Source organism: Dipodomys merriami, unplaced genomic scaffold, assembly GCF_024711535.1.
Source record: "Dipodomys merriami isolate MVZ:Mamm:240054 unplaced genomic scaffold, mDipMer1.0.p SCAF_12, whole genome shotgun sequence".
In the NCBI taxonomy this organism is placed as follows: domain Eukaryota; kingdom Metazoa; phylum Chordata; class Mammalia; order Rodentia; family Heteromyidae; genus Dipodomys; species Dipodomys merriami.
This window is the reverse complement of record NW_027202493.1, coordinates 29,142,363-29,154,606: the sequence shown is the minus strand read 5'-3', so window position 1 is coordinate 29,154,606 and position 12,244 is coordinate 29,142,363. Positions and strand designations below refer to the sequence as shown.

Here is a 12,244-nt window from a genome sequence, read left to right as displayed (position 1 = left end):
AAAACATAATGTAAAGAATATTTCACAATTTCAGTAAATGATGGTCAAAATTACAACATCCTATTAAAGACAACAAAGATGTGTTGAGCATGCTTAACTTCAAGGTGAAGTTATAAGAGTTTTAAAATCAATAGTATATGATTTTGGGTGAAAGTTGTTAAAGCAAGGTGGTATTTGCAAGGTCGGGGGGGGGGCAAGTGAAGAGCAGTAGAAGAATGAATGGGGGAAACGAGTAGAATCCAGGCAAGAATGTGCTGTATATGCCAATGAATTGAGAAAAATAAGTGGAGTATAGATGTTGAAGGGGTGACACAGATCAAGATGCAGTGTGTACATACATTGTCTCATTAAATGGCAAAAAATAAGACTAAAATTAAGAAAAATGAAGGAAGGAGTGGGAGGGGAGAGATGGGTGAGAATGTTAAAAGGGGTGACATTGATCAGAGTATTATATTAAAAAACTGCTCTATTGAATGGCAACTCCTTTGTACAACTACTTAAAGAAAATAAAACTATTTTAAAGAGCAAGGTGGTAACTACTAATTAGGTTTCTTGTAGGTGTTTCATTAGATAGTTGGCAGTTTTGTTCAAGGTCAATGCAATATTATTACTCAATTTCCCGAAAGACTAAAGCTTTCTATTGAACTTTGAAGAAGCACCTTTACTGAGATCTCTTGCTTTCAACCCAATGAACAGGACAGGTCTACTATCTCACAGCTTGATGTTCACTGTTTCCTCCCGTCATGTTCAAAATATTTATGGGGGAAAGCTTAAAAACAAGTCAAGAAATGCAATCTACAATTCAAAGTGGAACTCACTTTAAAACAGAAAGAATTCAATTGTGACGTGTAAATTAGCAACTAATTTTTCTCTTATTTGCTGTCTTGTTACCCATTCTTGATGTTTACCATTCCTCTAGCACTTATATCATTGTTAAGCTACCTTCTTATTTTTCTCTTTCTTTCATAAGGACAAATTCTGGAAATGAATAGAATTTAGCAGCACTTCATAAGTGTTTGGCTTGCTTTTTAGTTTCAAGAATGGACATCGACTAATTGAAGCTCACAGGGGGAAAGAGTGCACTTGCTACTTTCTTTTCTATATTTCATAGAATAATAATGAAAGCAAAACAAATTAGTTCGTGGGAGCAGCCTTAAAAGAAAATCCTAGCAGGTATTGGAGTTCTGAATGGGACACAGATGACTTGTATAGATATGCTGATTGCCAGTATATTAAACAGGAGATAGATAATTGCCAAGTTGAGTTTCTTTCCGCCCTTCTCCCCTTCCCCCAAATATTCAGGGAAACTATTTGGTACAATGAACGCTTTTTAAACATCATCAGTGGGCTTCAATTACACATTTTCTTCCCCCATGAACAAATCGAGTCACTGATTCTCACAACATAAAAGACCTACTATGAGAGATTAAGCAGATGGGAGGGGCTCAGTGGAACTGAGTGCTTGTCTTCCCCCAGGAAGGCCCTGGGTTGGGTCAGCAGTTAGAGAAGTGAGTTAAAGGAGAAGTGAAGGTTTATCCTCATCTCTTAAAGAAGCCTTTATTCCAGTCAGTCAGTGGTCAGTTATGACAGTTAAATAACAAGTAAACACATACTTTTGCAATCTTATAATTGGTGATCAATACTTATCAACACTGTAACTATTAGAGCATGGGAAAGTCCTGTTGATCTGCTGAAAGGACATTGTCAAAAGCTTAAATATGAAAATGGTCTCCTTCAAGACATTTCTTTCACTATTCCAGGTTCTGAAAGGTTTTGAACACATTATGTCTGACATAGTAAAACACAGTAGTTACCTTTAAAATTCGGTCTGATTCTGGCATCATACCCTGAGGTCCTCCCCATTAATTTATCCAGGAAGTCAGAGGGTGACATTGGAGCACTTCGAGATCTTGCACTATTGGTTTCTTTAGTGGCAACCAAACTACAAATGAGAACAAAAGGTTAGCTAGACTTCACAAAGAAGAAATCTTTCTAATTGCTACCTGTAAAAATCAAACAAAATTACTAAGCAAAAATATCTTTGACCTCATAAAGGAGAACTTTACCATGTACCAAATATTGTAAAGGAGATAGTTATGAATTTATAATCAGTATTTGTAACATTTCATGCATATTCATTCCAATTGTCAGAGTAGCCATTATTTTGTGGTGTAATTCAAAATTATTAACCACTTGAAGTTTATATTTACCCAAATTATCTGCCTTCAATGTTTTAAAAATATTTTATTGTTACTGTGGAGGTGATATACAGAAGGGTTATACTTACATGAGTCAGATAATGAGTACAGTTCATCCCTTCCCTTGCTCTCTCCCAGATTTTTCCTTTTATTACTAATCACAGGATGTATAGTTCATTTTCTACATAGTGTCTAGTGAGTACCACTGTTGGATTTGTTCACCCTTTGTTTCACCTTTTCTGTGCCCCCTTACCCTCCAAAAGACAAATCAACAAACAAGACAAAAGGAAAACAAAAGCACCAACAACAAATGTGCCTATAAATCTACCAGTAAACACATGGAATGTTTATATATATATATATATATATATATATATATATATATAAAATGTATACACTGAGATATGTTAAATTATATAGATCTCTAGACATTCACACATTGAGGCTGAAGGAGGACATAGATAAGAGTGGATCACAAAGGCTTAATAGCTATGTGCATATGATCACATAAAATAATATTTTATGAACTGCTTTCAGTTTTTACCTAAAAATATCCTCTGTGTTTGAGGAATAAAAATATAATAGTTTAGCTATACAGTAAAACTCCTTTTGCCTTTATTGAAAGAATCTCTCTATATCTATTTCTATCTATCTATCAATCAATCTATCTATGTATCTATATATAGGCAGATATATATCTAGATCCCTTATGAGTCTATCTAGATAGATTTTATCTAGATTGAGATCCAGATATGTCTCTATCTATCTATCTATCTATCTATCTATCTATCTATCTATCTATCTATCTATCTATCTATCTGTATAAAATCTAGGCTGCCTTGAGGTCATAATCCACCTGCTTCAGCTTCCCAAGTGTTGGAATTACAGGTCTATGCTCCCATGTCTTGAATCAACCCTTTTTCTTTTTATGCACAACTTGCTAAAAGCTAATAATGTCACTGAGCTGCTCAGCTCCTAATTTACCTAAGTTGGTCCATTTTGGTCACTACTTGGTCATAACACAAGTTATCAGATTTCTTATATTTCCTTTGCCAGATGGATCTTAATGCATCACTGTCCTCATGACTACAATATAGATACCTGTGATGATCCATAGATGTAATTTTAAAATCCAACCTCAGTGGTAACATTCAAATAATATTCTTAAGTCTCTCTCTCTCTCTCTCTCTCTCTCTCTCTCTCTCTCTCTCTCTCTCTCTCTCACACACACACACACACACACACACACACACACACACCCTTCTTAACTGTTGTTATGTCCAGTGTTCTATGTAGTTCTGAGCACTTACTTACTCTATGACTAATTTCTTACTGTCATGTTTTCTCTAAAATCAAAGTGTTATCTTCTTTTCTCTCTATTTGTTCCAGATTACTTCATGGTCTTCTAGCTCTGATTGATAACTACTCTGATGCAAAGGTTATAATAATAAAAGAGAGGAAACCTCCTATCTTCTCAAAGACACTGCAACTTTCCTCTGTCCTCTGCCTTGAAGTGTGTTTCCTATCCTTTATTTCTATTTTGTGCAGAAAGGCATTATTCCAACTTCCATTACTACATACTCCATATGAACTGCCACCTCTAAACGCTACCATTTATTCCCTCTACAAAAGCTCTCTTTCAGTTATCAGATGATCAGCCTCTATGGTTTTCTCCCAACTTGTTTGTCAATCATTCTCTGCCCATTTTCTGTGAAAAATAGGGGACTATTTTTCTGCTGGGTATAAATCTCTCTATTATGTATTGGATCAGGGAAATTATCCCAATCAGCCATGAAACAACAGGCAGAGGTACATTTGCTATGCAATGGAACATGGAAGGCAATGTGTCAACCAAAGCAGAAACTGGAATGACTATCATAGCCAAGGAATGCTGGCAGCCACTAGAGACTACAAAAGGTATGGAATGGCTTATGTTTAGAAGAGCTAGTAGCTGAGGGCAGAATTCTGGCTTTAAGAGAGACAAGAGGATACATTTCTTGAATGTATTAATTTGTTCCGGACTCCATAGGAAGTGTGTATCAGCCTTCAAGTGAATTATGTCATTTCAGTTTTTCTACCTCAACCTCAGAATTATTTTTTCTTCTTTTATACAATTCCATTTTCCTTTGTTGATGTTTTCTAGCTTGTGAGATTTTGCTATACAACCCATTTCAAGTTCTTTGTACATGATTTCCTTTAATTCTTGGAATATACTCTTTGTCTTTGCCAATGGGTTTGTTTCTTTGGGTAAATTTCTGTTGGATACTTTTGCTGCTGTGTATGGTCTATGCTTTTCCATTTCTTTACATATCTCATAACTTCTCATTGAAAATTGGATGTTTTAAATTATATAAAGGGATGACTATGAAAATCATACTCTACCCTCTGGCTAAAATGTGTGGTTTTTTGCCTTTTAAATCAACTTTTCTGAACTAAATTGTATAGCATTTACACTAATTGCTATGTGCAACTGTAGAAATATCCACTTGTTTACTTTACAGATCAGCTCATACTTGGAAAGGAACTTCTTAATAAGACTAGCAAGTTCCAGTACTACCAGAATCTGTGCTCATGATCTATGCCTTCAACTCTGTGCCACAAGTTGACTATTTTGTTTTATCCTATATTTTGATGTGTGCAATGCCAAAAGTCCTGAAACACTGGTCATGCTCACAGTCATACAGATGCATACTTGTCATGTTCTAGATACACAAGAATCTGAGGAGATTTTCCATACCTATATGCACATCTAGTTTCATTGTTACTCTTTTTAAGACTAAATTCATTTATTGCTTTTCCTCACTGTTATACTTGTGAAGTTACAAAAATTGTCAATTTTTTTGATAAATGTCTCCAGGAAAAATTCTTTGTGCAGTGAGTGAACTCCAATTTAGGTCACACATGAAAACAGCCCTGCAAGTGAGTTTTTCCAGAGAACAAGACATGAAAAATGATGACAATTTTTCAAGAATGAGGCTTTAAAAGAGTTCAAATGTCATCCAACCACTTCTGGTGACTTCTAGGTTGTTGTTTTCTCTTGTGATTGAGAGCCTTTCATGGAGTACAGTAAGGAAAAAGAGAAAAATAATAAGGATGCAGAAAGTTACAGTGCCACAAAAGTCATACTTCTAATCTCTTTTCTTCCACCTAGACTTCTAATCATACCTGTTTTTGCTCTAAGGAGTTCTGCTTTTCACCTCCAGCTCCTTTCCTCTCTGAATAATGCTACTTATTGCCATAGTATCAGCTAACACTCATGATACTATTGTGTAAGACTTCAAAAACACTCATAAATAATGACAAGATTTGATTTTAAATGGAAGGGTAAGAATAATGGACACTGGTTTTTAAGTTTTTATTTTCCTCAATAACCAATAGTCAAAAATTATAGTTGATTACATATCAGTGGATATTCTGATTGCTAATCTGATAATAGTAATAAAACAAAAGTGCTCATCAATCTCTTCATCCAAATACTTCCCTATGTATCTCCTATTTATATCAGTATAGGAGATGTTGTTAATTCAAAATATAGCTACAAGTTTTTCCAAGTAACATTTAGCATAAAAGAGAAAGAAAATGATGAGACAGCTACAGAACTGAGATTTTCATTGCCTTCTATATTTTCACACAATAAAAGCCATAAGTGAATGCATTTCTTTAAGGAGATAGTGCTAAATTTTAATAATAATCCCTTGCATTCATATAATTCTTACGTTTCAAAAGTCTGTTTTCCTAATGATAATTATTGATTTACTTCTAAGATAATTGTTTTCAAATATTACAGTCTAACATTAATCTTACAATGGAATATGAAAACCAAATTACCCATCATTTTATCTCATACTAAACAATCATTTATCCTTTGCAATGAACTACCATAATAGTTTAATATTTAAATTAATATCAGAAACAAATTACTGAAAAGTTTCTAGTCGTCGCTATAAAAATGTTAGCTGTGTATAAACATGCTCTTTAATTTTTGCTCCAAACCTTAGGATCAATAGGGGCTAGAATGCTAATGACATACAATGCTTTCTTTTCTGTAGTGTATAGTCAGGTTGCTTAAATGCATTTGGAATTCCAAACACCTGTGGAAAGTAAATTGGCTCCAAGAATCAAGAAATGCAAAAAACCACATTGTTAGTGGGATGTTTCCACTAGTGGATATTTCTATATTGACTCTTTGAAATTCTTAAAATATAGAAAGTAACAATTTCATGTTGTGTTCTATCTACTATTTTCTGTGCATGTCAGATATAAATGGAAACAAGATAATTCACTATTACCATGTTTATTAGTGACCTGACATCACAATACACAAACACATTTTCCTAGTATCACCTTGACTTCCTGGTTGAATATTTCACACCTTGTTACCAAACACTATATACTTTCAACATCTCATAAATTTCTTTTGAATAAATAAATGAGAAAATGTAAGAATATTGTTTAAATATAATAAATAATTCTTGATTTATTCAAAGATTAGTAATTAGTTGCTATGAATAGATGAATCATATTTTATTTCTTTTGATCAGTTTCTAACATCTTTCTTGCTTTGTGTATTTTAGTTGTACAAAATAATAGGTTTCATTATGACATTGTCATACATGTACATAAGGCATTTCTATTGTAATTCCTCCCCATTTCAATAAGTGGGCTACTGCAATATTTGTGTTTCTAGAAATTGGATCTGATATCAGCTCTGTTAACATTCCACTTGAAGCATGCTCATGTCACCAAAATTATGTGCTTCGCATATATTATGTAAAGATGACGACATTGATTTACCAGGGATGGAATAATGATATGTAAAAAATCTATTTACAAAGGACAAAAGTTTTGTGAATAGAATCTCAAGAATATTATTATTCAGTAACTATTACTGTAGCCTGCTAAATAGTTTTTAAATCACATCTGCAGGAATTTCAAACAGAAAGAGATTATAAATAAATAAGTACATGAATGTAAACCATATATATATATATATATATATATATATATACTTCTATATAATATATTTATTTACCCCAAAGTTTGCAAACCAAGAAACAGCAAAGCTACAAGCACAACTATGTTCGCTGAAGCCATGATTCACTATGAGTCAAATAGAATCCGCCTAGATGTCCTTCAATGGACATATCAATCAAGAAATATATACAATGGAAATACAAACACACATACACACACACACACACAATGGAATTCCATTCATCCATTAGAAACAATGGTATTGTACCCATTTGTAACGAAATTATACTGTGAAGCACAACTCTTCTTCAACTTTTCTTCTTTTTTTCCCCCATCATAGTAGTATCTGAGTCTTGCACCATATGACCATTAGGGGATTTCCCTAAGAGAATAGTAGTTACTTGATACAGTCTGTAGCAATGATTATGTTGTCTGAGATGCTAGATAAAACCAACTGAAAATTGTAGTACATCTTTTAAATATCTAACTTCATCTGTATATTGAATATTTCATGATATTTAAAAGATACAGTAAAATCACCATAAAAACACTTTTAAAAACTCAGAGTAGGAGGTAGCAGTTGGAAGACATTCAAGATTACACTTGAATTGATTTTGGATGAGAAATTTTATCACTAAGGCTGTGTATGTGATGTATGTGTGTATGTATATGTGTGTGCGCATGTGCATGCATGTATACATATAAACATTTTAAAATCAACAAACTAGTATATTTATAGTAAGTCACTATGATTGTTGGCAAATTATGTATTATAAGTACTCTTGAATTAAGCAGCTTTGATTCTTTTAAAAGACTTTTAGTTGTATCATCTCAAAAATCTGTGCTAATTAGTATCCCTCCTACACTTAGTTCTTTTCTTTCCTATACTGTACCAACTTTGCTTACTATTAACTTTTCTTAGAATTTACATATGACCTCAAATCCAATCCAATCAATAAAGTGTTTCACTTAAGTGGGTTCTATATTCTTAATTGTATAAAGACATGCTACTTGAAGGTTCAGAGGTTTTTATATTTTTAAGACATGCTGAATATATTTATTTAAATATTGAAACTCATCATCAATAATTATCAAAAATGTTCAATAAGATAAAGAGGACAAAAATAAGGTCTAAATATTGATGTGTGTGTGTGTGTGTGTGTGTGTGTGTGTGTGTGTGTGTGTGTGTGCGTGTGTGCATGTGCACCAATACTATTGAGACTCAGAAGACTTTGGAGAATCAGAAATAACTGAAAATTTTTGCCTACTTGGATCCTGATTCTTGCTACTGTAACAGTGAAATGCAAGAATTATTTTAAGTGACTTTCTTCTTGTAGTCAAAGGAGACTTAGGGAGCTATAATTCAACTAACAATACACTGTTTCCTGATCTTTACATAGAAAATTTATATACATGACACCTTTTAATTCTCACATTAACCAGGTTAAGTATGATTAGTTATAGATTACAAATGAAACAAAAATAGAAAGAGAGAAACTTGCCATTCTTTTCAGACTATTCAGATATTAAAAGGCTAGGCTTGTATTTTAAATCAAACCAAACCTTTCCTCAAAAGCAACTAGATTTTTTTGTTCCCTTGGTATGTTCTTTCCCCTATGGTAAATCCCCTGTTGTCGCTGTACTTGATTTTGGAACCCTGCATCTTGTATATGTATTTGACTAATTCAGGGAGGGGAAGGTGATTAACAAAACTCTGAAACAAGGACACAGGATGACCCATTGCAACAATGATACCCACAAGACAGTATATTAGAAGTGAGCTTTACAACTTTAGTGCTGGAGGAGTGAGGGAGGTGGGGGAGGGAAGGGATAGTGGGAGAACAAGGAGGGGTAACAATGCTCGACAAGAAACATACTCATTGCCTTACTCATGAAGCTGTAACCCCCTGCTCAGCATCTTTACAATAAAATGAAAAATTTAAAAAGCAACTAGAGGGCAGCGGGTGAGGGGGAGGAAAAAAAAAAAAGCAACTAGAAAAAGTTTAAAAGTCTGTATGTTGGAGAGTTTTTAGAAAAATATAGTGATAAATGACATGGTACAAACCTAAGAGAAAAACAAAACACATGGGAGTGAGGCTGGGGTGAAGCCAGTGTTCGGAACTGCATTTCTCTTATGTGTAGCAATAAATTTTGAAGTAGCTGCTGAGAGGTTAACAACTTGAAAACAAGTGTTGAAAGTTTTAGTTCTTTATGGTGACAAAAATCAAGGACTCCTCAACGGAGCAAATTCATATTAATTAAAGATCGTACAGAATTACAACTAGGGGGGAAAAACAGATTAAGGAACCTTGGTAAGCATCTAAGTATTATTTAGAGTCTTCTCAGTATCTGAATCTGGAAGAAAATGATCCCAGATTTCTAGCAAACTTCTTTATAGAAGAAGAATTGAATATCATTCTAAGCCCCAAATTACATCTAATTTTATATACATAGTTTGCAATGGAATACAATATAAGTAAAAAGAATAAGCAAAAGCAGAGAGAACTGTAAGAATTTAAACTCAAAAGGTATTTGTAAAAGAAATAGATCTATCACATATTGAAATGGTGAAACTGCTACACTGATTTTCAATTATTACATTTTGTATGTAGAAGAGATGAAAAGAAGACTGAACAATTTCATCTAGGAAGTTCAATGACAATTACCAACCAAATTGAAATTGTTTAATTAAAATAAAATAAATTTAAGAATACAACAATCCTATTTGAAAATGAATCAGAAGAAAATGTACAAAAGGCAGCATATAGAGAGAGCAAAAGGAAACAGAGAAGACATATAGAAAAAGAAAAGTTACAATAAAAAGATCTAATATAAGTATGAAAGTAGAAAGCTTCAATAAGGAGCTAGAGAAAACAAGACACAGCAGTAGCTAATTGTGGAATATATTCTAAAGCTAAGTACTTTTAGCTGAAGAATCACTAATAACTAAGGTCTCGTAAGAAATATTTAAAAATCATCTTAATACATCATGACAAATATACCCAAAAGTTAAGACAGAAAACAAAAATTTAAAAATTATTTGTTTTCTGTGGTCTTGAATATTGAATTCAAGGTCTCCCACATGTTTGGTAAGACTTTACCCACTAAGCTACATCCCTAGCCATAAACGTGCAATTGATATTCAAACATTTCATAAGTCTTAATAGATTTTTATCTCCCCATACAAACCTTACAAGCTAGAGTAATACACCTTTCTGCAATCAGTGCTTTTCTCATTCAATTCCAGTTTGCACTTAACTTTCATCTTCATTTTCATTGTTAGTTCTTCCTTACCAAATGTGATCTCAAAATAATAAAGCATTAAAAAAACTACTAACTTTCCTATTTATTTTCCCCTTTTTTTCTTGGTGATTTTATCCAGTTTATTGGTCTTAAATATGGCATACAATACACTAAGCAGTCAGATTTTACAATTCTGTACACGATTTCTCTCCCCAAATTATAAACTGTGGGTAGAACTACCTACTAAAATGTCTTCATTTGAATATCTGAAAATGTACATGGACCAGCTGAATTGCTTTTTGTTCGTGAATTTGCTCTTCCTTCTTTCTTTGTAAATCCATTTCTCCGGTCTCCTTTCTCATTTCCCAGGATGGAAACTTTTGACAGCTCTTGAATCGCCTTTTATTTCATATGTCACATCTATATTTTAATTTTATTCAAAATCCAACCACACTTTTCTGTGTTCTCTTTAACTCATCTAGCCCAACATTCCACTAACCATCCTTCCTTTATCTGGAATTACTCCTCTACTTATCTAGTTAACTCTTACTTATTTTCATCACCTAGAATTAAATCTTACTTTTTTAGGCAGTCTAAACAATCAACTGGTTTAGAAAACTCCTGCTAAAAACTCTAAAAACTGTGCTGTTCATTAATAGCACATTTTACTAGTGAAATTGCCATTTTATGCTAATAATAAGTTGATGTCTATTCCTCTGTCATAGAGTTTACCATTTCAGCTAAAAATATAATTGTTCTATTTTTAAGAGCCCTAGAAAGAAATTCAATAAATGTTTTGGGGATGAATTAATAAATATAATGAGGGAGAAATCATACATCATACTGTCTATATTAAGTGCTCACTGGTTGGCACTGATATATCACATATTGTTTATATAACACACACACACACACACACACACACATATGTGTGTGTGTGTGTGTGTGTGTGTGTGTGTGTATGTTTTATGTTTGAATGGAAAGAGTTAACAAAAGTTGAAAGTCTATAGATGTGGTTGAGGATAGAAAGAAGATCCCAGTCAACAAGAAAATATATGACAAGTGATTAGAGAGTGTGATCACCTGTGATTTATATTTCTATTATATAATATATTTTATATATAAAATAAAATTTTTATTACAAACCATTTATTTTTTAGTTAAATGGTTACAAAAGGCTATGTATGAAATTTGTAGTGACTTTTATGGCTTCTTGAAAACTGTTCTCAGGGGTAATGAATAGTTTACTTGATAGTTTGGCATCAGCTTATTTCAGTTGAAAGAACTAAAAGGCTGTAAAACAGCTAATTAACTCACTAATTTGTAGCTTCTTAATTACTTATTTATTTTAAAAAACTAATTAAATGTTTACTGAGTACATTGAAATTACTTCAAATATATTTAATAGTTCCTATTATGTACTGAGTGCACAAGATAATTAAACGGAATACTTTGTGTTACAATGATTGAGGATCCAGATGCACAGCCAGGAGGCTTATGTCATGTTCCTTTTCTGTCACTAACTACTTGTTTGGCCTTGAGCAAGCCAGACATTCTTTTGCCACTATAAAAACAAAGACTTAAAATGGCATGCATTTTTCATAGAGAAGTGGCACAACATAGAGGTATTTTTAGGAAAATGCCGAAGTTTGACTCTTGCATTTGCTAATAGAAGCTTTGGTCAGGTATAATTTACATTGAAGGCAGTAAAAAAAATACCACTCAGGCTAAGTCATGAATAAAGGTCCTAGATAGCTATAATAGTATCTGTTGAGACTCTGGTACAGAAAATACAAAGATAGAAGCATAAAATTCCTCTCTCTCTCTCT

At 33.0% G+C, this 12,244-nt stretch overlaps 1 protein-coding gene across 2 annotated transcripts in view; it reads right to left on the bottom strand.

The window, feature by feature from the left end:
• Positions 1 to 12,244, bottom strand: part of Glra3 (glycine receptor alpha 3) — a 126,512-nt gene that overhangs the window by 93,779 nt on the left and 20,489 nt on the right. For both annotated transcript variants that reach the window (XM_070015991.1, XM_070015992.1), the window contains exon 2: positions 1,815 to 1,942. In XM_070015991.1, the coding sequence (XP_069872092.1) occupies positions 1,815 to 1,942 (128 nt within the window). The remainder of the gene's footprint in view (positions 1 to 1,814; positions 1,943 to 12,244) is intronic.